General features: G+C 47.1%; 2 protein-coding genes across 7 annotated transcripts in view; both read right to left on the bottom strand.

Annotated features, from left to right (window-relative positions):
• Positions 1 to 5,833, bottom strand: part of bcr (BCR activator of RhoGEF and GTPase) — an 86,697-nt gene extending 80,864 nt beyond the window's left edge. For 2 of the 3 annotated variants that reach the window (XM_031578418.2, XM_031578419.2), the window contains exon 1: positions 3,272 to 5,833. In XM_031578418.2, coding sequence (XP_031434278.1) covers positions 3,272 to 4,781 — 1,510 coding nt within the window. In that variant the 5' untranslated portion in view covers positions 4,782 to 5,833. The remainder of the gene's footprint in view (positions 1 to 3,271) is intronic. The other variant, XM_012814843.3, reaches the window with a different exon arrangement.
• A 1,501-nt stretch (positions 5,834 to 7,334) lies between these two features.
• atp2a2b (ATPase sarcoplasmic/endoplasmic reticulum Ca2+ transporting 2b) overlaps positions 7,335 to 26,960 on the bottom strand; it is a 38,830-nt gene continuing 19,204 nt past the window's right edge. For all 4 annotated transcript variants that reach the window (XM_031578500.2, XM_031578499.2, XM_031578498.2 and 1 more), the window contains exons 7-23: positions 23,266 to 23,346; positions 20,413 to 20,498; positions 19,597 to 19,894; positions 19,097 to 19,263; positions 16,312 to 16,400; positions 16,084 to 16,186; positions 15,661 to 15,792; positions 15,239 to 15,358; positions 14,706 to 14,924; positions 14,050 to 14,385; positions 13,459 to 13,679; positions 12,681 to 12,883; positions 12,285 to 12,370; positions 12,002 to 12,135; positions 11,661 to 11,778; positions 8,999 to 11,406; positions 7,335 to 8,319 (exon numbers count right to left, since the gene is read on the bottom strand). In XM_031578500.2, the coding sequence (XP_031434360.1) occupies positions 11,134 to 11,406; positions 11,661 to 11,778; positions 12,002 to 12,135; positions 12,285 to 12,370; positions 12,681 to 12,883; positions 13,459 to 13,679; positions 14,050 to 14,385; positions 14,706 to 14,924; positions 15,239 to 15,358; positions 15,661 to 15,792; positions 16,084 to 16,186; positions 16,312 to 16,400; positions 19,097 to 19,263; positions 19,597 to 19,894; positions 20,413 to 20,498; positions 23,266 to 23,346 (2,666 nt within the window). In that variant the 3' untranslated portion in view covers positions 7,335 to 8,319; positions 8,999 to 11,133. The remainder of the gene's footprint in view (positions 8,320 to 8,998; positions 11,407 to 11,660; positions 11,779 to 12,001; positions 12,136 to 12,284; positions 12,371 to 12,680; positions 12,884 to 13,458; positions 13,680 to 14,049; positions 14,386 to 14,705; positions 14,925 to 15,238; positions 15,359 to 15,660; positions 15,793 to 16,083; positions 16,187 to 16,311; positions 16,401 to 19,096; positions 19,264 to 19,596; positions 19,895 to 20,412; positions 20,499 to 23,265; positions 23,347 to 26,960) is intronic.

Here is a 26,960-nt window from a genome sequence, read left to right on the forward strand (position 1 = left end):
TTCAGATCATTTGCTTCTAGTGCACAACACACAGGACATGTCGATCCAGCACCTGGCACTGACATATGCACACACACACACACACACACACACACACACACACACACACACACACTCACACTCTCACACACACACACACACACACACACACACACACACACACACACACACACACGTGCACCCCCACACGCTCACATGCACACACACACAGCAGCCAGGAGCTGAGAGTGAGTGTTTCACGCTGTTACGCAATGGGAGAGCTCTACCCATCTGTGCCTGCGTTCATCCCCCGCATCCCTGACCAGTGGAGCAAGAAACTCACTCTCCCGTACATACACACACACACACACACACACACACACACTTACACACACACACTACCCTTAAACCTCTTCCTCCTCTCCACACCACACAACCTACACATTCTTTCTAATCTTCATCTCATCATCTCTCTACAGCACGATACACTGTCCTCTCGCTACTATTCTGTGATCTCCTTGTCCAGACATCTGTCCTCCTCAGCCCACCTCCTCAGCCCAGAGTCTCCTCCTTCCCTCCTCCATCTTTGTCTAGTTCCTCATTCTTCTCCACTCTCCTCTCCTCCTTCTGACCGCCTCTTCCTGTTTCTGTCTTCATCGCTTTTCTTACTCATCCTCTCTATCCCTGGCTGTGCTTAGCAGAGTCTGCCTCACACACACACACACACACACACACACACACACACACACACACACACACACACACACACACACACACACACACACACACACACACACACACACACAAACCCAGAACAATGTGATTAAAATCATCACACTAGTGTGATGTGATGGATTAGGCATAGCATGTGCAGAGGGAGCCTTAGCCATCTTCAGAGCCCGCGCACTGGGTACTAAGTATGCCGGACAGAGGCTGTCAGAGACTTCAGAGACAGAGGGGGTATTTATGAGAGGGTATTCATTAAGTGAATGGCTGTGTGCTATTGATTTTACTGGGACCAGCACTCTTCCCTGCTAAAGAGGATCTGATCATTGCAAGGGGGAGCCGCACAGCCAATGCAAATGAACACCATCATCCAATATGCCCTCTACACCGAGCACTCGGAGCGATACAAGAGCTTCCCGAGAGCTCTTTAACCAAGGAATTTGAGACATTTATTTCCCCATTTCTCCTAACAAAGTTGACATGATGAAATAAAGGGCTTTAAACAGAGGCCTGGCTGAACAACTGCCTCGTTAACTAGCAGAAAAGAGCCTTCCAGTTAAACGGATTATGAACACAAACATGATAGGTCCGTTTATTAGGACACCAGCAGTGGAGCAGTCAACAGTGAGCCCGGTTGGCGCACACAAACACACACACACACACACACACACACACACACACACACACACACACACACAGGCTCAGCAGGGGTGCCATGTTCAGCTGGTACCCGTTCCTCTCTCTAACTGTCCAGGGAGAAGAGAAGAGAAAAACACTATCTACTACCCCACCCCCCCCACCCTCTCCTCCACCATCCCTCCATAGAGGAGCAGCCATGAGAGTTTGCATGAGAATGAGCACACCAGCCCCCCCACCCCCCCCGAGGGCACTGTCTGCTCCGTGCCTCGCCGCCATTCACCTTGTCAGCACAAAGCATCGGAGACGCCAGGCGAAGGGATGGACGGTGCCACGCGTCTCGTCTTCACGGTGACAGCAGTCGGCGTGCCTTTACCTACTGATGACCAAGCCGCCGGGTGTGAAGCAGGTTAAAAGAAATGGGAAGCCTTTGAGGAAGCAGCCTGTCCCCTGTCCAACTACCTCATGACCGAGTGCAGAAGGGACAAACCAGTCTGACAGGAGAGAAATGTGGTTTCTAGTATTTTTCAGCCACCTTCTCTGTCTATTTCCTTGTCGCCAGTGTTTCTCGATCTCCCTGACTGATTCTCCGAAAACACCTGTGGTCCAATTCTACGCGCGGTACCATGGGAACTATCAGAGGGGGAAGAGGTGCCAAAACTCAGTTTGACTTGTACCAAACAAATCTGTTCTGCGTTTAATAGGACTTCCAAGTAAGAGGTGGATGTTTTTGGGATGGGGTGCTTTTCTCAGAAACCCAAACTACAACCCATGAAATTAATTTATGTGCAGACATACACACATACACACACACACACACACACACACACACACACACACACACACACACACACACACACACACACACACACACACACACACACACACACACACACATATATATATAGAATGGATCTGCACGCTTTGTCCTCCACACGCACACCTCCTGTTTCTTGACCGAGTTGCTCCCTCATCCTGCTGAGCACTGCTGTTGGGGAGTAGCCGTTACGGCTGACAGTCTCTCTAAGCTCCCTGCCAGACAGCCAAAAGCCCTGGACAGAGACAGTCGTTTGTCACTGCTGGACAGAAACAAGGAGTGAGAGAGAGAGTGCTCCTTCTCCACTTTGCTCTCCCTCCTTCACTTCTCAAACAAAGAGCTCTGTCCTTCTTACCACCACCCCCCCCACCCCCCACAGACACACACACACACACTCATCACTCCCTCCCTCCCTCCCTCCCTCCCCCTGCTCTACTCTCTTTCTCAGTTCATCATGCTATGTGAGCCACATTAGCTAATTAGCTGACAGGGCTGAGGCTGAGCTGGAACATGCTCACCCTGAATGCGGAGGTCAGGGAGCGGACTGGAAGAGAGAGAGAGAGAGAGAGAGAGACTGCTGCTGCTGCTCCTGACGGCCCAAACCAGGGCCCCTCGTCAGATTGAGAAGGTCAAAGAGCATTTGGGACAGTGTCACGACACGGAGGCACTCAGCAGGGGAATAACAGAGGGCTACTTTAAAATATTAGCCGCTCTATCACTGAGACTGACGGGCAACAATGGCCGGTCATTGTTGGGTGACTAGACTCTCATGCGCCCCATAGATGTTCCCAAGAGATGGGGAACTAATGCATCGCTTGTGGCAGACATTTGTGAGCAGCAAGTGTTATAGTGAGTCACATGAGTCTTCAATGCGACATGGTAATTGAAACACATCAAATGGTGGATTGCTAATTCTGGGCAGTTAATGACATGAGTAGAAGTACCATTTATCAAAGCTCCACATGGGTGCATTTGTTTAGGTACGGCATTTGACCTGCCACCATCCCATACAAACTGAATAATCAACTCCCATCTGTTTGCCTGTGGTGCTCCCAGAGAAGGGGGGTAGGAGCAGCGACAGCTTCAAGAGGACGGCTGGTAGCAATCACTTACCCATGTCTCCATGGAAACTGTTGTCATGGGAGGCCCTTTTTGATGGGGTGGAGTCTCCTTCGTGAGGTGGCCAGATCTGTCCAGTTTTGCGGACGCCGACGATAGTGGCCTCGGAGACGACCACGTGGCCCTGCTGTTGGCGGTGGCGTTTTTGGGACTGGGGGGTGGGCGGGCTGCTGCTGTCGAAGGACTGCTGGGAATTCTGGGAGTTCTGTGAGGGCGAGCGGCTTTTGTCACGGAAGGGTCGTCGGTACGCGGCAGTGGGGCTGGGTGACACGTGACTAGACTGTCCCGAGGAGAAGTCCTCCTCGCTGGACGTCAGGTTCTCGTTGGAGCTGCAGTCCGGCGTGTAGCCCCCGCCTCCGCCCCCTGCATCCTCGAAGCTCCCCGGTGAATAGGACCGGCGGGGCCAGGTCAGTTGGTGGTCATCTCCAACTCCTCCGTGTTCCCTCATGACTACTCCCTCGCCAGCCACCATCCCACCCACGTACACGCTGGTGTAAGGTTGGAACTCAGACGGCTGCCACGGTGGTGGCTGTGGTTGTTGCGGTTTGCCTCCATTGGCTCGATATCTGGGACTGGGCTCTCCGTCCTCATACTCGGCATCATAGCCACAGGTGCTTTCAGTAGAGCGCCCCCTGTAGACAGGCTTGGGACGCAGATCTCCAGCTACTGTGGCCAGGTTCCCAGGCAGTGAGTGTAGGGACCGCTTCCGCTCCATCTGCATGGCCTGAGTGCCCAGGCTGCCGATCTTCTCGGAGACCTCCCGGTCATTGATCCGCACCAATCCCCTCTCCTGGTGGAACTCCATATTGGCGTAGAATGGCTGCTTCTCCTGGCTGGCTTTGCTGTCTGCCGAGGAGTGCGAGTTGGCTCGCTTGATCCGCTCGAAGTTGGAGCGAAGAGCAGCTACGCCCAGCCCCATGCCCTGCTTGTCCTTGGAAGAGGGGTCAGAGGGCAGGTCCTTCTCTGGTGGGGGGTGCGGCCTGCGCGGAGAGACTCCACCCCGTTGTTTGGAAGGCGAGAGGCCGTCTGTCTCGCTGCCGCCTCCCGCTCCCGGCTGAACCAGCTCGAATGCCGACTGGAGCTCCAGACCGTCGCCGTGGGAGGCAGACTTCCTGGCAGGCGGAGGCCTGGGTTTGGAGCGGGTCTCTCCCACCGGCTGGAAGCGGCTGCGCTCGCCTTGCTCCTGCGCGTGGAGCTGCGGAGGCTGTTGGGGGTCTCCAGCGCACACGACGGCCTGCTGCTCGCCCATCTCGGCCATCAGAGAGGCCTTCCTGAAGCCCCAGCGCTGGCGGTCGTAGCTCTTGCGCTCTTTGGCCAGCAGCGTTTGCAGGTAGATCATGCGGAAACGCTCTTTGTTTACCTCCATCTCCAGGCGCCTGATGGAGGCTTTGCACTTCTCCAGTTCCTGCTCAATGCCTCCCACGGACCTCAGCTCCATTTTGGGAGGTTCAGACTCAGGGAACTGTGCTTTCCAAGCTTCAATGAAACCCACTGGCTCCACCATTGCTGACAGGAACTACACAGATTTTTGCCACAGATCCAAGGAATAAATACACACTCTTACTCTTCTTCCAGTCCTGTCACGTTGATTTGTTTGTAACTAAATGAGGACTACAAACCAGCAATGTGCCCATTTGCAGTATAAGACAATAGCATATCAAAGCCACCTTCCCTCAAGAATTTTCTGAGATTGTCCTCAGGTGTCTTGATGACTCCTTTCTGATTTTGTCACCACAACGTTTTATTTTGTCAACACTCGCAAGAGCTTTCTCTTGACCCTCAACGAACCTATTGGGAAATGATGGCAATAAACCCGTGCACATTCTTAATGTTGCTCGCATCATTCCAACAACACCACTTGCAGCATTTACGGTGAAAAAATATCGGACCCCAACACAATGACAGCATCTGTCCTCCGGGCCGAGAGTGGTCTTATAAAAAGCAACTCCTGTGTGTGTTCACGAAAGGACGCGTAGAAACCGACGCGTTTCGACAGCGATTGAATATTCCTTCATTCCGTTTTAGCATTCGATTCATACTCCAGTGCTGTCCCGTGTCCATTCGTAGCGCGACATCCCGTTTCCATCATTTGCCCGGCTGCTCCAGCCTCCTCTTTTGTAGCTTGCCAGCACTAGACAGAATGGAAATTACCTATGGGGTAGAAAAAAGTAAAAAAAAAAAAAACTTTCCAGGCAAAATGACTATGCCTTTAATTTGCGCTCAGAGACGAATAGGATTTGCTGTCGCTTTCGCTCCTTTATCCCATTTTCAGTGTTAATTATCAGAGCACATTGTGGTCACATCTCCGCTCACTCTCTGCTTCTGTTGTGCGTTCTGTCTGTCTAGGGGTCGCTGAGAAAGCTGCTGCAGGAAAGGGAGGGACTAGACCGACAATGATTGACGCTCGCCTGGTCGTTCGTGCCATTTAAAGAAACACGCCACACTAGTTATTTTGTAGCAATGATGGGTTTCAAAGGATGGAATAGAACACAGTTGTGTCACTGGAAAATATGGTTATGTTTGTATTATACTTCTTTGCTCGGATTTCACATTTGAAATTAGATAGTAATTTGTCTATTAATGCCTATCGTGCTGTAGGCTATATCTTTATCCACTCTAATATGGAGAATTTTGGGTAAATTAGTCTCACCGGTTGTTCCTGAACTAAGTCCATACATATGAAAAAGTTTAATTTATCAAACATTAAAACTCATTCTGGCATGACAACTTATCTTGCAGGTGTTTTACTTGTGGTCTATGCACCAACAACACTGGAATTCTCGCTTGCTTTCCTGAATCGACACAACAGCGCCTCTAGGCCCACGGTCTATCCTCTGCGAGAGCACAGAACAGAACAAAGGGTTTTCATAATGAGGCTGAAATGTGGTCATAGGAAAAATGACCAAGCTTTAATATTTAATATCCTTAAACGGCTATTATGATTGTACTTCTGTGATCGATTGAACCACATGCATACCTCCCCGAGAACCCCAATTAATTGGCCATCTGAATGCCCGCAATCCTATGAGGTCATTCCTTGTTCCGCGCTCCTAGGAAGGTGATGTGGGGATTTTGTGAGATGAAGTTTATCCACGCTTATTCTGATCTCTGCTGCCCTCATGCGATCAAAGTATGAAATTAGCAACACAGAAAAAAAAACGTCCAGTGCTATCCAATTGCAGTACATGAAAGTGTAAACATTTGTCTTAAGCCATCTTTTTGTTTGCGCTCTCTGTAAGGTGTAGGCCTATATCTTGTCCATAAAGCTATGACATTGATAGCTTTTCCATGATCATTTTTACTGCAGTTCTCTTACTATTCAGCATTTCTTCCATTACACACATTTCATTCTGGGCTTCTAAACCGACTATTATCCTCATGCTAAATAAATGGTAGGCCTACTCATTGTATAAGCCTAACTGACCAGCCTGACCCCTGTTCACTGGAGCTCCTGATCTTACACGTTCTCACAGAAAAGAACGGTCTTTCTTCTTTGCACCAATATCTAAACTTCACCTCGATTCTGCATCAGGTACCAAAAAAAAAATGCTTGCCTAAAAGCCTTCCTGTGTCACTGGACTAGCTCAGTATGTCGTCTGACCTCTGCTCTTTTCTTCTCTTGTTTTCTATCTTCTCTGTTCTAGACCCACAATGTGCCATTTTCCCATACCAACCAAAGAAATTAATCTAAGAGTCAGTTTGGCTGAAGTTGACCTCCGGGGTTTGGATCATACAAAGGGAGCCATACAATACAATTTTGTACATCTGACTGATGTCTGACAAGTCTATGAATCAAATAAAGAAGCGTTTTTTCAACAGAGTGGGCTGCATCCATTTCTGCTTTTAGATATTACTGGTAAAAATTAGGACAAGGTCAGAATGAAAGCCTTCATAAATAACCAAACACAAACAGGCCACCCCACGTAGTTTATGCCAATAGCACATCTGTACCGGCAGCTGGCGCTAGAGATCCTAACACGCGCTGATGTAGCATTTAGCCTTGTGTAGCATGCAATGAGATGATATTACACAGCAACGAAATTCAGAACGTTTCACGTAAAGTCTTTACATTGTTTATTAACTTGAATCTACAATATCAGTAGAACAACCATCTGTGCAAAATGTAGGTACATGATTATTAGTTTACAAATAATGATTGTTCATCTATGACATATATACATGCTATTACAGGGGCAAACCCTATGAAAAGAATGCAAAACAAAAAGACAAAAAGACAAAAAACAGAGAAGGCCTGCTCAGTGCTTTTAACAACTCTTACATTATACATATTTCTCTAACCCCTAGTCTACGTGTCAGTGATACACCTGGACTTCTTGGTCCTCGTTCAGTCTCTCTATCGGACTGTATATCGATATACAGACAAGGTCGATGTTTTCGACAGGGCCAACCTGACTGCATCCTGCAGCCTACTAGCCTTGTCGGCATCATAAGTCGGCCAGTATTGTCCTAACTCTTTAAAATATTTCCTTAGGAAAATATAATTATCTGTTCATGACATGTAGGAGCTAATCTAATACATATTGGTTCCGAGATGATTTATAACATCACATGAAGAATTTAGCCACCATTTCGCCAAGAGTTTTCCTATAAATACAGATAAAGCAATTTGGCAACGTAGCCTACAACTGAAGGCATGCATTGATGTTTGTAATATTTAGGTAACATTTTGAAGTTCTACTGAAGACCAATGGAAAATGGAAAACAATGACCTTGTTAACGACAAAGGTTTACTCTTGCTATAGGGAATGAACCAAGTTACCTTGATCTCACAATCCCCACAGGCCTAGCCTACCTACAGATAGATTCACACACCCACGATGAGGTAAGGCCCTGGCCCTATTGAGTCCACATGAATCATGGTCTATTCCTTGCATGGTTTTTATTTACATTCATCCATATTCGTCAATGCTCCACCTACAACAATTAATATGCAGATCGTCTTAATTTGTGGCGTCAAGCTTAACAGGCTCACAGGGACATCGTTCTCCCTGTGAAGGACTCCGTGTTTTTCAAAGCCAAAGCTGTAGGAAAACAAAACAACGATATCATTTTTTGTTAGAATAACACGACACCACATAACACAAATTCCATAAGCAGTAAGTTATGTGTGTGTGAGGAATCTCATTGACTGCTATTTTCTCGCGCGGAGCTGTCAGACAACCAGACAGCGTTTGTCGGAAGAGTGATATTGGGCCTCTACAGATAGCTGCGTGGTCCAAGAATATAAATTACTGTCCATTTCAGTGGCCTTGCCACAGGACCAGAGATCCAGCAGAAAAGATGCCACCAGCCGTTTATATTACTTTCTCACCGTTAGAAGACTAAACGTGTAGCTCTAACTTGACGTGGACTACTTTGGAGAGTGTATTAAGCCATGGAGGCGGCCCTTGTCGTTAGTATACCGACACTTACATGCCTTGTGTCTAAATCCATGTCTAATCAGAGTAGCCTAGGTTGTCATGCAACAACTCATGTTTGTAAGTGCTCACTTTAGGGGTAGCCCCGTCATGCCTGAGTACAGGAGATTAGCCCCCTCAAAATCTTCTAATGCTTGAAAAGCTAAGACAGTTAATGAACAGAATTCAAAATCAAACCTATTTGCTCCCTGTAACAGAGCTATTCTCAAATTAACAGTTAGATTCAATTCCTCCGACAAAAGCTAGGTGTAGGAGCATGAGAAAGCCACAGGGAAATACTCACTTGATTAGGGGAAAGCCATTGGCATGCAGTGGGGGAAAAAGCAGACTGTTGTTAAAGCATGACAAGACAGTGCTGAATTGCAGAATGAAGAGCAGGCGGTCTCTTACAGATCAAATTTTACTGCCTCAGCCATCAACCATACCTACTTTGCAATTAATGTGTTTATGGAAAGAACTTGTCTAAACAATGGAATGTCTATCCTTCTACATCTATAAAAGGCATCCGAATGAAACTAATGTTTTGTATGGGCTGTGTACAAATATACAACCCTTCCAGAGCTGAAGAAATATCTTCTTAAATTCATGTCACCTTCAGCCCAATTCAGTGGCCCCCTAGCTAAAAACACTATTTTACTGCACCTTAAGATGAATATTCAAGTATATTTTCGCACCATTAACTTAACAGGCAGTGCTAATAACAGACTAAATGGAAAATCTCAATAGTTTAAAATGAAGACAAAGAGGCCCAAATTTGTATGGTTCATATGAGTGTATTTTCTTTTCATGTAGAAAATAAAAAGTGTGACAATAGCTTTTTTTCTCAAGTTCATGTTCTCAATTACCGCCATTGCAAAATTGAAAAACTGGAAAACAAAATCCTCACAATCGGTTGTTTCGGTTTTATTGTTGTTGTATCTTCTGATTCATACAGTCACACACCCCTTTTAATCCCCTATCGGTAACATTTACATCCTTACAATCTAAACCCACCCCACCCAACCTAAGGAAACAGGAAAAAAAACATAAATCACACCCAAAGAAAAAAATAAAAATAAAAATTAAGTTAATCTATGTCAAAGTCAATTATAAATCACACTGAGAGACGAAATAAATCCTTAAAAAAAAAAAAAAAAAATGGGAATGATTTGGTCTCGATTTCGTAGTTTTGTTGTTTGTTTTGTGCACGAGCGAATGGGAGGTTCAGGGGAGGAGGGAGCTGTGATGGTTGTGGCTCTGGTGTCGTACAGAAGCCCGGTGACCGAGGCTGACGAGGGAGGAAGGGACAGACGGGCGGGTGGGGTGGGGGGGAATGGAGTCTGTATTGAGGTAGCTGTGCTCTGCCTAGTGCAGAAAAAAACTGGCTTTACTAATAAGAATGTATTGTTAGAATAATAACCAGAGAATCCAAAGTAATAATATGAACGTTATTATTACTACATATAACCAGGGGACGCACACAGTATTTAGATCAATGGGGGGGGGGGGGGCACAGTGCATGCAAGATCACAAAAACATGCTTGTTTTTGGAGTAATTTTCTGATTTGTTTTTACTTTATAGTTGTGAACAAATGAACATTCACTCAGTTCCCTGATGCCCTTCAAAACCCTCCCATCCAAACGCCACTCAACTCCAACCCATGCATCTCTTACACGACACACACACACACACACACTCGTACGCGCACACACACAGTTCACACTGTAAGAGTTTGATGTTTGTTCGGACGAAAGAAACAACAGTAAACATCAGTAAACAACCTCAAACGACCAAAGTCCACACTACCGCGCACTCTCCATTTCACAAACAACACATTTACAAAAATGAATTAATAATAAAAAAAAAAAAGGCGAACGAAGACCTTGCATAAAATAGTGTTCAATCTCTGTACACATCTCTGGACCACGGTTCAATCTCTCAGCCATATGTTCCAGGGGGTAGGGGGCACCAGAAAACAAAAGTTTATGCTTTAGAAAATGGAAAAGTTACAATTTCAAATTGTAAAAACTTATTAAAAATGCAACCAATTGACAAACATAAAAAGAGAAACTGATCAGCTGAAGACCAGATGTGGCAGAACTAGTCCACCCCGTGGGAGAAAAGGACCCAAGACACTTAAAAGAAAGGAATGTGCCCCCACTCCCCCCACATACACCCCCTCCCGAATACACTTTTATTAAAAAGAAAATAGTTTAGGCTTTTTTTTTCTTTTATATTATTGTTATGGTTGTGTTAAACATTTTGTCCTTCTCGTGCACACTCACCGTTGCACAGGCACACTTTTAAGACGCACGCATACTTGCACGCAAACACACGAACGCTCACACAATCCCTAGCTACAACACAAAACGGAGGGGGAAGAGGGGGTGGGGGGGGGGGGGTCGGGGGGGCTTTTGTTTTCGTTGTGCTTAGATCAGTCAGGAGGAGTAAAACAACTCGGCCAGGTTCGTGTCAGTGCTGTAGAGCCAGATCAACATGGGCAGGGAGAAGGCCACGAAGGGCCAGGAGATGCCCTCCAGACAGGCGCCCAGCGAGCAGCCGCTGCTCTTCTCCTCCTCCAGCTCTTTCGGGGGATCCAGGTAGTTACGGGACGCAAACTTGAGCACCTCGTCCAGCAGGATTACAGGCAGAGAGATCTTCAGCACCATCAGCCACTGGGTCAAGTCGAGGGGTGTGATCTGGAAGATCATCTGGAGGGGGAAGAAGAAGAGTGGAGGGAAAGAAAAGGTAAAGAGACCGATTAGCAGAGCTCCCTCACTACATATATGCGTGAGGCAACTTTGGGAGTTAAGTAAAAGCATACAAAATGGTTTCATTTCCTCAAACTCCTTCCACATCATACCTGACCACCTTAACACAAAAGATAAGAAATACCCATGGAGAACTTTCTTTCCACAAACTATCTTTCCACAAACTCTTCAAAAGAATCCAGCAGAGCACATACCGGCAGAGGCTCCACGTGGAGGATGAGGAAGTGCAGGGACATGGACAGACAGATGGCGCCTAGCAACCACACGTTCTCCCATGGGGGCATCCTCAGCAGAGACTGGTTCTCCGACACACTGAGAAGAGAAATTAAGAGTAGGTGTCAAGTCCAAGACACACACACAGCCTTACTTCTCTTGGTACACACACAGGATGGCAGTTTTCCTTCAGATGTGTACTGTTGCAATTGTATTGTTGTTGCTTCTAGTATGGTTTCTGCTTCCGTATTTGTAGGACACCATAAGGAATAGTAAAGGGTGAAGGAGTATCAACTCAAGAGCAGACTAATCTGTGACCGACCTGTTGAGAGCGTTGCACATCTCGATGGTGACGAGCACAGACAGGGCCATGGTCATGGGGTAGGGCGACTCAAAGACCTCACAGGCCACGTCCTTAAACTCAGGGTTATCAGCCCCACACTGCAGGAAGTGGGACTGCGGAGAGAAAAATGGGACAAGGTTACACACACACACACACACACACACACACAAATACACCTCCGTGCCTTTGAAGATCAAATTGTCAAATGCCAAGCGCAAAGTGCAATAATGTGGTGATGACTGGTTAGTATGTGAATGCATACCAGCTGGTAAAGGGAAATCCTGGGTCCATCCTCAGCAGCAATGAACCACCAGGCAGCAGCTCCAACAGTACCGGCACCCACATAGCCTAGAGAGAAAAAAAAAAAAAAAATGACTGTCAAGCCTACACACTTGACATGCTTGAGGAGAGACTAGCACGGTCTTAAAATACACACGCCAACTCACACTTAATGACAAGGTTGAGGGCATCAAACACAACAACAAGTTATCTATTAGATGGGAGTTTCAAACAAACAAGCACAGGGACACTGATGGCAAGGTAACAGAAGACACACACACACACACACACACACACACACACACACACACACACACACACACACACACACACACACACACACACACACACACACACACACACACACACACACACTCACATCCGATGGCAAGGTATCTGAAGAACAGCCAGCCAGAGATGAGGGGCTCGCGGGCGTTGCGGGGGGGCTTGCTCATGATGTCCAGGTCGGGGGGGTTGAAGCCCAGGGCGGTAGCGGGCAGGCCATCCGTCACCAGGTTCACCCACAGCAGCTGCACCGGGATAAGAGCCTCGGGGAAGCCCAGCGCCGCCGTCAGGAAGATGCTGTCGCCATGGAGACACATCAACGTTAGAACAATGGTGATGTGTATCGATTGAGAATTGGATGTCCAACCTCTACAGTGTGCTTGAGGGGAAGCAAGGCCTGAAAGGAGCTTTCAACTGATGATGGGAGCCAAATATAACTTTGGGCCTCCTTCCAGACATGATGGGGATTGAATTACATTTGGCTCTACCCTCAAGCGATTATTAATTTCAAGATTTGAGGAAACCACATTTTAAAAGTTACAATAGATGGTCCACCCCATTAGCCTAGTAGCACTTAAAACCACATTAGACAACTTAATCGTATCAAATGATGAGCATGAACGGCCTCTTGAGATTAATTGATAACTTGTAAATGTATGTGGAAGAAGATCCTGCCCTTGAGCCAAAAAGCGAAAATGCTGAGATGTTAAAGACATTCCTAGGTGTACTTCCCCCCAACATCGCTCTTTAAAATCACACTGGTTGTAAATCCTGCTCATTTCGTTTTTTTTCCCTGATGCCACAATGCAGTAATAGCACCTTAAAGGCAGACGGGTAATGGGTTGATGAGGGAGGCCTGTCAGCCATCTTACCAGACGACCTCTCCCACGTTGGAGGAGATGAGGTAGCGGATGAACTGCTTCATGTTGTTGTAGATTGCCCGGCCCTCCTCCACAGCCGCCACAATGGTGGAAAAGTTATCGTCGGCCAGCACCATCTCTGAGGCAGACTTGGCTACGGCAGTACCGGAACCCATGGCAATGCCAATCTCGGATTTCTTGAGCGCAGGTGCGTCATTCACACCATCACCAGTCTGTGGGGAGAAGGGTATGATGGGAAAGTGAGTAGGAGTGGCTCATCTGTTACAGCTAAAATCACAGCCTGTACTCCAACAGTATAGAGCTAGTGGCATTGCGATCTAAAGACCTATATATGGATCACAAGGTAACATGCTCTGGGAACATCTAGGCAGGTCAAAGTGCAAGTCTACAGCCCAAACTATCTGGGCAAGGTGAAAATAATAATATCTGGTGCATTTTAATATGATTTAGTCACGAAAATAAAGGCTTTTTAAAACATAAGATAATGAATTCCTAAACCAGAGCGCTTGTGGTTGGCTTTGGCCCTAGATGCGTTCCTGCATAAAAACAAACTTTGAACACAGATTTGGCTGGTTTGCTCACCATGGCGGTGATCTCATCGTAGGACTGCAGGAACTCGATGATCTTGGACTTGTGCGAGGGCTCGACGCGGGCAAAGCAGCGGGCCGTGAGCACGGCCTCGCGCTGGGCGGTCGGCGACAGGTCGTCGAACTCGCGGCCCGTGTAGGCCATGTGTGTCACGTCCTCGCCCTCGCCGAAGATACCGATGCGCCTGCAGATGGCCACGGCCGTACCCTTGTTGTCGCCGGTGATCATGATGACGCGGATGCCCGCCAGGCGGCACAGCTTGATGGAGGCGGCCACCTCGGACCGCGGTGGGTCCAGCATGCCAACGCAGCCCACGAACGTCAGGTCCGTCTGTGGGTGATGGTAGGAGGGGAACGGCAGAAGTGAGAGAGCGATACAGTGAATGGGGGAATGACCAAACAAAGAGCACGATTCTTCTAGAGAAAATGTGAGGCTTATTCAGAGCACTTTTCATTGTTTTCAAGATAACATTAAGATGCTTCACTGCATCTTTTGTTGCTGTGCATTTCTTTGCATTCATTCAATACCGAATGTAGAATTGCCCTCATAGACAATGAGGACTGCATTGTCTTACACTCGACATAGTTTGGGATTTCAGGCACTAGGAAAGCCCATTTGTTTTCCGTCAGTTTGTGTGTTTTTCAGCTCACCTCGTAGTCTACGAAGCGGGTGCAGTCCTGTAGGTTGAGCTGGTCCTTGCTGGGGGGGTTGTCTCTGGTGGCCAGGGCCAGGCAGCGCAGCGTGTCGCGGCCGGAGCCGTACTCCCGGATCACGGACATGATCTTCTCCTTGATGCCGGCGGTCATGGGCACCTTGTTGCTTCCCACGCGGATGTGTGTGCACCGGTCCACAACACCCTCTGGAGCTCCCTGCAGGAAAAGGGTGTGAGGTTTTAGAACAAATCAAACACATACCTATTGATTGCTTACATCTGTTGATTACACTTACAAAGAAAACCTATAACACATTCTACACACTAAATATTCTACGGTCATCCTGACTTAATATTTTGGTCTTCATCAAAACTAACTTCCAACGCAGGTAAACTTTCCATCCATGTGCGCTCCATGGTTCTCTAAACTATGGACTTGGTGGCACATTTCTCTGATAGAGGAGCTATATTTGACTCTTAGGTAAGCGTTTGTAGTGCAGGTCAGGGTTGGAGCTGAATCAGAGCCCCTACCTTCACAAACATCTTGCCAACGGATGAGCGGGCTTTGTTGGGAGTGCAGTACACAGACATGGACTTCCTGTCGCGGGAAAACTCCAGTGTGAACTCCTTCTTCATCAGTTGCTTCACCACCTGGCAAACACAGACACAGTGACATTTAGTTGACTTCAAAACAGCAGGACAATGAACACACCACACCAGGGCTACACCGGTGGTTTGATGTGGTTTGACATGACCTGGCTGGAGCCGCCAACAATGGGCGCCTGAGGCTAACCAAGGAAAACTATCTGGAGCACGTTTGTAATACTGTGGTTGATCTAGCCGTGAGACACCACCTGTGGGGGTGCTGTTGGTCAGATCTGACCCATGGCGACACACAACTAACTGGCTTTGCTCCAGCGAGTGCTACTGATTGTGAAGGCCTAGGCACTCACAGAATTGCAGGAGTTGGCCCTCTCGATCTTCGACAGGCCTTTGAGATCGGTGTCAAACACGTTCATCTTCTCCACCAGGCAGGTGAGGGCCGTCTCCGTGGCCTCTCCCACCTTCTCAAACACTCCTTTGGCCTGGGGGACGAAACAGAACACCCAAGCACATGGATTAAATCGAGCTCCATACATTATTGACAATAATGACAGACAACTCCTCAAACTTCTCCCAATTGCATTGAAAAAGAACACATTTCCACAGCTCTACTTAGAAAGATTGAAGGAGGAACCCCTGAAGACTTTTGTCACTTGAAAGCCAGGAGACAATGCTACCGCTAATTAACTTAAATCCTAATGTCAGGTGGCATATGGATCACGCTGTGACGGTTGCCGGAAGAGTGATATATGATGCAAGAATTAGGTGCTCACCTCATTGTAGTCCAGCGATGAATCATTGCACAGGGCACAGATGGTGGCCATCTCCACTAGACCCTCATACTGGGAAGACTTGACTGTCTTGCCATCAAGGAAACTGGACACCAACAGGAGAAATAGCAGGTGGCCAGACGAAGAGGGGGAGGGAAGACAGATTTAGGTATTGCGTTCACATATATTTGTGTGTGTGTGTGTGTTTAAAAAACAAACAAAATAACTCACACTTCTCCCTCAGGGGCGTAGGTGGATCCAGTGACGGTAAACTCCTTCAGGGCGCAACCGGCTCCTTCCACTTTGTCAACAATGAACATCTGAAACAGGAAACGCAACATCAGTCATGGCACACAGCAGGCACCAGGGGGCAGTAGAGTGCTGAGGAATGGGCAACCAGGGGTTTCAGCATCACCCAGTCTGAACTACTCTACTGCAGAGCACAAGGTGACCAATGGGCTGCCACCTCTCGAGACCTGAGGCTGACAGAGAGAACAGGGGAGATTGGGGGAAAGAGAGAGAGAGAGAGAGAGAGAGAGAGAGCGAGCAAGGGGGAAAGAGCGAGGGAGAGGGAGAGAAAGAATGACGGGGCTTTGGCACAGCTCCTGACAATAGCCAGAGCCCAGCGGCGGCAGACATGCTGACAGAGGAGGCAAGGAATAACAGAGCGACTGACGCAAAGGAGCTTCACAGATTGAAAAAGTGAGAAGGGGGGGGGTGGGGCAGAGAGGAGAGACATTTAAGAAGCTATCAAGACTGACAGCAATAGAAGAGAAAATGAAAGGGGAAAGGGGAAATGAAAGCTTGAAGGGGGACTGATGAGAGAGAGAGAGAAGGCATGATGGGGACGAGAGGGGAAGAAAACAGACGGAGAGAGACAGGGAGAGCGAGTTCATCGCAGTCCCCTCGGTGTGGGCATGAAGCGGCCAGGCAGGCAGGCAGGCAGGCAGCCCTGGGGTCCTGGTGGAGCAGCTGGCATTTGCTGGGCACACACTAATCGCCCCGTTACCCAGCGCCTGTCATCAACCCCACCGAAATCCAAACAAAAGAAACTGCAGCCTATCGCTCTCTCTCCCCCCTCCCCTCCTCTTCTCTCCTCCTCCCTCCATCCCCCTTCTCCCCCTCCGAGGCACAACACAGACTTCAAAGGGCTGCTGCGTCATTGGCGTTCAGATATATATTTCATACACGGAAAACAGTGGAGAAGGGCGCTGGATCGGGAGCCCCGACGGCTGATTACAGAGCCAATCTGGGCTCTCGCTGATGGCGCTCAAGGTCACAGCTCAGCGGGCGCTCCATGGAGAGGGACCCATCGGCGTGACGCTACCCCGTTCCCATTCAGCTCCGCTCGAGCCCAACGCCTGGATGAAAGCACTCGAGCACAGACGCCGCTGGACCGGCGGTGCCATTCACATCACAGGGGGCGACGCATTCAATGCTTCTGTGTTAGGAGCGCTTTATGTAATGGTGCAGGGGACCAAATGTGATGGGCTGCTCAACGAGCACCATTCTTTGTGTGATTAAAACAGAATGGCCGCGCAGGCTGGAAGAACAGAACCGGTGATCTGAGCTGGAAGAGAAGACTGCGTTACCAGTACGACAGGTTCACTGATGAGGCACGTAAGCTATAGATTGGAAGCACATAGCTCCAAGGGGCTGCTCGTGCCTCCCAGTGAGCTGGTGTGAGTGTGTGTGTGTGTGTGTGTGTGAGTGTGAGTGTGAGTGTGAGTGTGGACTGCATTCCAGGCTCTGAGGCTACTAAAGCCTAGGCAGAGACTGAGTCCCCAAGACAAGGTCAGTTACACAACACCACTGCAAGCATCTCCCTCCTGCATACTGATCAGCTCTCTGTGGAGGTGCACACTGCCTCAGAGTGAGAGAGAGAGAGAGAGATGGAACGAGAGGGAGAGAGGGAGGAGAGAGAGAGGAGAGGGAGGGAGAGAGATGGAACGAGAGAGTGTGAGAAAGAGAAGCAGAAGAAGAGGGGGAGCGTGAGAAGACAACACGAAAGAAGAGAGAGAGGGAGCGAGAGAGGCTGATGGATCACAGTGAAAGGGATGCGCATGAAGGTGGTGGTGGTGAAGAGAAAAGAAGAACATCATTTCAATGAGGAGGAGGAGGAGGAGAGAAGGAGAGAGGGAGGGGAGGGATTCTAAGACAGCCAGAGTAAGACATTAAATGTGATACATGCTGGGGTGAACACAGGGCGTTTGAATCTAATCAATCAAGGCTTCAGACATCTGCAGAAGAGAGCAGGAAGCAGGACACTCAGCTCCAACACTCCGGAGGACCAGCGCCTCGTACAGCAGCTGCGACTACTAATCACTTCGTTTAAGACGCGCTCCCCAATCAAGCACCAGAACTCCGGGACACGCCAACCAATTTCCACACCCTCTGGCGATTAATGCAGCGGTTATTTCTCCAGCCAAAAGCAATTTGCCAAGACAAACAAATTAAATTGTTGAGCCAATTCACAAACAAAACAAACCCTTAAAACAATGTGACAGCTAGGGGATGGCTAAATCTCAGCCTCTCTGATGCCACAACCCAATTTCCTCTCTCCAGCCGATGGATTAATATCTGGCAATGCCACAGAACCTGCCCTGATGTACAACTCACTGACATACAGAAACAAAGTTGAGGCTATGGTTGTTCCTGTTTATGTTAAATTCCCTACAATTAACCAGGACATTTTGTGAGGTGTTCAAAGATCTGTAATTTCCTGATGTTTAAGTGCACTTAAAGTACACTTAATATCTTGACATTTGATCTTTTTTTTTTTTTTTTGGCCAGAATAAAAACACAAAAAGATAATTATCTGGTGCTGTTTAATACTCACAGAAAAAAAAAGATATATATATATAAAAAATGCAGAATCTCTGGGGATATTTTTTCAATGTGCTTGAGTGGTCAAACCGTTGGAATTGTTGTAGCAACTGAAGTCAATGAGCTGCTGCACCGTACATGACAACATCCAATCAAGTAGCTTGATGGTTAAATAGAGGTGGGGCCTTACCCTGCAGACAGACATCTGATTGGTGGTGAGCGTGCCTGTCTTGTCTGAGCAGATGACAGAGGTGCAACCCAGTGTTTCCACAGAGGGCAGTGAGCGCACAATGGCATTCTTCTTGGCCATGCGACGAGTGCCCAGAGCCAGGCAGGTGGTGATGACAGCCGGAAGACCTGAGAGAGAGAGAGAAAAAAAAAAGAGAGAGAGCGAGAGAGAGAACGAGACAGACAGACAGACAGATAAGCTCCAAAGTCATGATCAAGTTAACACTAGTTTTTTTTATGTTCATGATGTAACTTCATGCAATGTTTGTAATGTCTTCTAAACTGACCACACATTTAATCTGAAGTGGCAATCCTGTTTGAATCCTTCTGATTGATCATCATTTATAACACTCATGGCAGTTCTTGAAATAGCCACCTGACTACTGTAGCCGAGTATTTAAAAACACAAATAACAAAGTGTCAACTTTTACTCCGCGTGTCTGTCACCACGGCGACGGTCACCTTCAGGGATCGCGGCGACAGCCAGTGCCACGGCGATCTTGAAGTAGTAGACGGCACCGCGGATCCAGGAGCCTCCGTGCACGGGGTCGCTGAAGTGGCCGATGTTGATGAGCCACACGGCGATGCAGATGAGCGTGATGACCTTGGACAGCTGCTGGCCAAACTCGTCCAGCTTCTGCTGCAGAGGCGTGCGCTCCTGCTCCGTGCCCGCCATCTCGTCGCGGATCTTGCCGATCTCCGTGGAGCCGGCCGTGGCCACCACCACGCCCACCGCCTTGCCCGCGGCAATGTTGGTACCCTGCGGCGGAGGAGGATGGAATGAGACGGTTAAGGGGGGGTGGGTGAATGCCAACGGTCATTGAATTCATTATGACGCATGACTTCCAGTTAGATAAACGCTTTTTAATGAATCACTTTTAGGAAAGTTTACAGACTTGCAGCTAGGAATTGGATACAAACATCCCAAGTCTTTTCTTTGCTACCTTATGTCTGAGACTAAAATTTAATACCTTATGATGAGCTCCAATTCTCTTATCACCTCACCAGCAGACTTTAATACAGTACACAAGACTACGGGACAGCAAGTCAAATGGTGACTAGGGTCTAAGTGACTCGCACAGAATGATAGCAGGGACCGGTGAAACAAAAAGGCCACAAAGTCAATAAATCACAACAACGAGAGGGTGGCTGAAAAAAAAAAAACAAGGGCGACCTGGCTGTGAAAGAGGTGATGTGGAAAGAAGAAAAGGAGAGAGGGACGGAGGGAGGAATCGAGGGTGAGATGAAAGGAGAGAGAAAGGTAGACTTCAGACTCACGGAGAAGAGCATGTTCTTCTTGTCCTGGTTGACTGCGCGGGGGTCAGGCACGGGGTCAGTGTGCTTTATGACTGAAACTGACTCTCCTGAAAGGGGAAGGAAAAGAAAAATAATGAGTCCTCCTCCTTTTTTTTACTGAAAGGGCCCTTATGTAACACTTTAATTCATCGCTGGTTTACTCCAGCATCATTTTATGTAAGGAGCATTTGAAACTGGGCCACACTCAGACATGCAAGCTGGTTGTCTCATCTGCATCTGTGTAAAACAAGAAGTCTGTGGCCATCAGCACTGCTCATTCTTACTTGGTTAGCGACATATGCAGATAATCAATATTAGCCAAAAACATTTTAGATGAGCGAAACATTTGAAGTTGATTGCATATAGGCCATCAACATCAATTCCATATTGATTTTGTTCCACACACCACTGACTGATACTGACCAGAAGCGTCCCCCTACTACAGCCACATATGGCTCTCCTCTAGGAAAACAAAGAGCTCAGCAGTAATCAGTTCAAAACAAATGAAGTGAGAAGGAGAGCAAAACAGGTTTCTAATCAGGGACGGACATGAAGAATCCACTACTCATAGACCAAGCTGAAAAGGACATCAATATCAACTGTTTCAACTTATCTTAACCCAATTTGAATTGGTGCGATGAAATTCACTAGCTCAATCTGTACTTTGAGCGGAAAGAATGTGTTGTGTTGAAATGGCCCTGTGGTGGCTGAGGACACACCCCTATCCAGAGGCATCCTGAGAGCTGCGGTACTGCTCATACTTCACCTGAAAATGGAAGGCCACTCCCTACCCAACCCAACCCAGCGGACACCCACAGAAGGAATATCAGCCACAGCATTCTGTTCTCCTCTAATCTCAGTATGGTTACGGTGCAAACCCATGACACCGTTACGAGCAACGCGATATTCTAAATCCCATGCATTTCAACAGGAGCCAATCTATTGTGACGTAGACCGCCATTTCGGGCGATGCGACCGATAAAAGTTGGAAAAAGTTGAATCCTATGCAAATGAGGAGCGATTTTTCTCAGCAGCGACCAATCAGATTGTTTGGTGTCGTCTCTGACAGTTTGAAAATGCTATTTCCACACGCTACAACACGCCCACTCAAAGCGATGGAAGCATATCGCGTCGCTGTCATGGGTTTGCACCGTTATACTTATTGCAAATGCTTTGGTACAAAGTGACTTACAAAACATTTGATAAACAAATAAACTGATCACAATGAGGAATGAAGCATTATGCATTCTGCAACAAAATGCAACAATTTTAAATCAACAATTACTCATTTTAATAATAACTGATGATTGTCATGTCAATGTAGTTTTAAAATATAATGACAAGATATGGTTAGGGTAACTTCAAGTTATTTCAATTTAAAAAAGCAAAAGTGCAACTCTAAGGAGGTAGAAGCCCCCTCTCACTCACACCCACACCTTTATTAGTTCAGTGGTCTCTGGGGGTCTCGGGTGACAAATTGTTTGCGAAGCCCGTCTGGCTTTGTTTACCTTAATGTGTTGACAGAGGAGAGTAGGCCGATTATAAATCATGCCACGCGACGTGAGCAATATGGCAAATAACCCATTTTGTCACTTATGAAGGCTAAGCTACACTGTACATATGGAGAAGGCTGGACCTGTACATACACTATATGGAAATGCAAACATGGTCTTTATGCAATGACATCTGTCTGCACAAAAAAATTAGCCCAAACTAACACCTGCTAAAGCCTTTGTCCTACTCATGTTGGTCATGTGCGCTCAAAATTGAACAATGAAATTCCTTGACTGGTTATTTATTAAACTGAAAATGTCCGTCCTTATAACAAATGAAGCGTGCAGGGGAATCAGAAGAACACTCTAGATCCTGCCCTCACACTAAACCAAACTCAAACGCAATGGAAACCTGAAGATCCTGTGAACGATCCAGCAACAGGAGTTGATGTGGACCGTACACTTCACATCACTGACCTGCGAAAGAAAACTATCTGTCTGGCTGGTGAGGTGCAGCGAGGCCTTAAGGCATATCAGTCTGAAATGGGCTGAGCTGCCCTTGAAGAATGAGCAGGAGGGGCTGACATGAGGATGAGGGAAGCACCCACTGCCATAATTCCCCTAGAATGCTACCAATTAAGGCATTGAGGCAAGTCTCCACTATCTGGCCTGCTTCCCTTCCCCTCCATCTCTCTGATTCGCTCTTCTTCCTGCACTCTCTCTCTCTGTTCTCACCCTGCTGTTCTTTTTTTTCCACCTCTCTAAACGGTTCAGCATGGCTGACCACACTGAAGGACAGGTCAGGGAGGACGGTGAGCGAGCCGCAGGATGACTCTAGGGCAGATTCATGAGATGCCTCTGCTCTGGCCCGGTGGACCCGGCGCTCACCGGGGAAGCTCCCTGCGCATGCCGATAACCAGGGACAGGACGTAGACACGACCTCTACTGAGGTCAAATATTTACCAAAATGCCAAAAGGGTTATGTCAGGAGACAACACTAAGCAAAAATACTTGTGAGCTCAGGTTCAACATTAATCAAGAGTAACACTGGGTTAACTCATAAAGGTTTCTCTAACCAGCATGTTAGACCATAACCATAGTGGTTGACACACACACAGGCTCAGACTCATTCTGTATGCACAACGAGGCCTTCGGTGGGCATCTGGCAACACATTCCCCATTTCCATTCATAAGGAAACAGTCACCTCTCTTGCCTCAAGCCCAGCACCAGCTGAACAGCCTCCATTATTTACAAGTGGGTCCAGAACACACACACACACACACACACACACACACACACACAAACAAACAAACAAACCAGACAAATAAGGCCATTTCTCACCTGTCAGAATGGACTGGTCCACCCGGAGCGTGGTGGACTTGATTGAAGTGAGGCGGATGTCGGCAGGAACTTTGTCACCCACTGCAGGAAAGAGAGACAGGGAAGCATGGATAAGCAAACAGAAGGAACATTGCTTATTTTTCCATTTATTTTACTTTCTTTTTTTTTTAGTGTTAGTGCATCCGTTAGTTAGCAGCCAAGGGCAACACAACTATGTTAAAATGACTGACATCCACCCCCCCCCCCCCTTTCCCAACTAAGGTCAATCAACTGGAGGACGTTCTTATTTGGGTTAATCATCTCTTCAAATGTATTTATTATTTTTTGGGAAACCGAGGGAATTCATACCAAAACAAGAATTTAAAACCACTAATGACCGCCTACCAAATAAGCCCAAACCGTCTCGAAATGCTGGCGCATTCTAACAGCCAAACCGGTCATCTGTGTCTGATCCACTGTGTTTGAAAGAAATGAGGACTTCATAACTATTCAGAATGCAGACTTGAATTATTGATTAAGCTTTACTTTTGCCTACGCGCTCCCGCATCATGGCTTTCCTTTGCTTCAATCTTAGTTCTCTCACAGTCCCCCTCCTTTGAACCGCTGAGGGACTGTCTTTCCACTAAAAGGGTAGTCGGCCTGATGCTGGAAGCCAAAGGAGCAGTGTCCATCATAAGCACCCCCTCACAGCACCTCAGTCTATCATGGTTCCCAGCCCTTCACGAGTGAGAAAGGCACTCTATGGCGGGTCCACTCGAGGGGAAACGTGTCATGTGTCCAGTGGGTGGCTCCTGAGAGTGTTAAGACAATGGTGGCTTACAGGAGGCACGCACTGAATGACGGATTTTCTAGTCCTGGCCTGGCGTCCAAAGAAATGTCTTCAGATATTTTTACAGTGCTAAGTGCTAATAAGGACAGTTGTGCAGTGCCTGATGTTAACTGGCTTGTTTACATTAATTAGCCTACATTGAAATTACATGATCGAACAACCTGGTTTCTCTTCCCAGATAGCAGATAATATCGTTACACTGTACCAAGAGTGAGCATGTATAGTATTTTTACTACCTTTGTATCACAACTTACTGTCCTTTTTAACAGTAGACAGATTATACGGATTTACAACGCCATAGCAAACTCCTAATCTGAAGGAAATGTCCTACTTCCTTCAACAAATTCTTCAATGGGTTAGAAATAAAATAAATAAACCATAAATTATAAAAGATCTTTAATGGGCTTGTGAAAGAAAAGAAAAGAAAAACACCCTCTTCAAGTTACATTTTCTGCCAACAGCAGAGACCAAAACTGAATGGCAGCCAAATTCCAAAATGGTGATGACCTTTCTATAACACAACCATGTCTCTAGCAGATGTTGGCCGTTTCAGAAAAGCCGTACAGGTACAAATGGACATTCTATGTATAAACTCACTGGTGTAAAGTAGTATTTTTTTCCCTGTGCATCTTCACTTGCAATGTAATTTGCGCAGCTTCGTTATTTTGGCCACTGGCACACCTGTCAATTAATTGTTTTGATGACGCCTAGTTCACCAATTTGGTGTGCTGCTGTTATGCCTTCCCATTTGATGGGGAAAACATAAACCATTGAGTGAAATGGTGTACAGGTGATAAAGATTATTGGGCAGCATGTTCATTCCAATCTATGCCGGGGGAAACGGAGATTAGGATCTACTGAAGCCTAGGAGATGAACCGCTCAGTCTCATCGTGCACCATCGTTGGGTCTAGTGTAGCACTTTGCATGTCAAGAAATCTAAAAAGGTCAATTTTTTTGGCTGAGGCCCCCCGCTCAAGAGAGGAATGCGATGCATTAACCTGGAAAATGTTCCATTACACTCCATTCTGAGGGCCAAAAATAGAGCGCACTTCATTCTTTCCACAAACAGAGTGGGCTGCAGGGATTGCCAGTGAAACAAATGCAAATGTAAACACCTCGTCATCTCCCTTTAAACCAAACGGCTGGAATCAATGAGAAGAAAGACAGATAACACGACCATTTAAGCCCTGCAGTTTTATGAGCCTAGGCTGAAGACAGGGGGACGTTCAGATTCTCTCCCACATTTCCCCCTTTCTTCCTCTGCCCATCATTCTTAATAAAAGAAAAAACAGAGGAGGTTAACTATTAGCTTTTGAAGCCTGTACACACACCACTTCCTAACAAGGCTGAATGACTGATGTACCATAACAGCATGGAAGGCTGGTGTAGTGCTCCTAGATGGAACTACATACAACATAAATGTATCCATAATATTAACAGGAACAGGGGAGGAGGAAACAACTAAAGGAGTAGCTTGTTATGAAAATGAACTTTGCGCCATTAGAAAAAGAGTTAGTTGGAGTTGGCAGCTGTCACCTCACCTGCACCAGCTGCTTACAGGAACCTCTTTGCATTATGTAAAACACTCGTGTTCGCAACAACTGGCTTGTTGCAGTTTCAGCAGACAGCTGCCATGGCCTGTGTCAGACTGACCTTCCAGTTTGATCACCCTGATGTTACAGAGCACTGCACACCCACAATGTGCCAAAGTGTGCAGGTAAAGTGCAACCCATCTCCTGTTGCAACACTGAAGACGGGACCGTTTTCACAAGAGAGGTTCCCCGTTTCACTGAACCAATTTATAAAAATACATTGTCAAAATGCCCCAGAACCACGTAAGTAAAATATGGAACGTGCGCCCGATATATAGCTGCCATCAAAGATGTGTCCGATATAGTAAGCCAACCTATATTTTTCAGAGCAGGAAGGAAAGGCAGACAGAAATAAGGCCACCTGCCACCACAGCCTGGATAACCGTGGAGCAGACCTCAGCCTGGGTAAGAGTGGAGCAGACCCCTTTTGAACAACCTTTTCACCAAGGTCTGAAGCCGCGGCCTGTCCTGTTACGAGCTGAGTCATAGAGGCAGGAAAAGGAGCCTTATCTTTGTAATGTTGATGAAATTGGGCTGCACTTCCTCTGGGGCCGGTTTGGCTCCCTCCACTAACACACTAACACACACACACACACACAGCAAACCCCCTAACTGACTTTCTCTTGTCTTCCTGTCTCTAAGTGTCCCCTCTTCCCCTCTCTAGGGTGGGATGTGAGGAGACAATCTAGACCCTGCGCTGATGTGTGAAGCAGGCTCAATTAGTGTCAGCTGGAGTTGGGCATCTCAAGGCTGTTCGGGTGAGTCTTTAAATAGCAACCGGTTTCTCAGTAACAGTCCACGTCTTCTAGGTCCTCATCAGTTCATAGGGGCACACATCAAGTCCAACCTCACAAAAGTCCCATCAAGGGCAGTCAAAGAGCAAACCCTTTGGCTCTCATCACTTAGAATAGAGTGCATGAACATAGAACTGTTAGGGAGGGTACAGTACTCCTAAGCCTTTGAAAAAACAGGCAGTTAATGTGGGCTTTCTTCTAAAAATACACAGCTGCAATATTGGATTTGATAACGACTTGCTACTTGAATCAGATCGAATGAACAAATAAATCTTCTCGGGATCAAGGGGATAGGATGAGCTTACTAATTTCTAATAGAATAATAGCGCCCTACTAAAAGGCTCCAACTACACATCGTATAAATTGCAATAAAGAAATAAAAGGTCAACAATCAAGAATCCTTCTCCACCAGAGCCCTATGCCTTGAATTCCTCCAGCGTTCCTGGAAGAGACACGGCACTTCCTATGGTCTGAGAGAC

Source organism: Clupea harengus, chromosome 12 (genome assembly GCF_900700415.2).
Source record: "Clupea harengus chromosome 12, Ch_v2.0.2, whole genome shotgun sequence".
NCBI lineage: Eukaryota > Metazoa > Chordata > Actinopteri > Clupeiformes > Clupeidae > Clupea > Clupea harengus.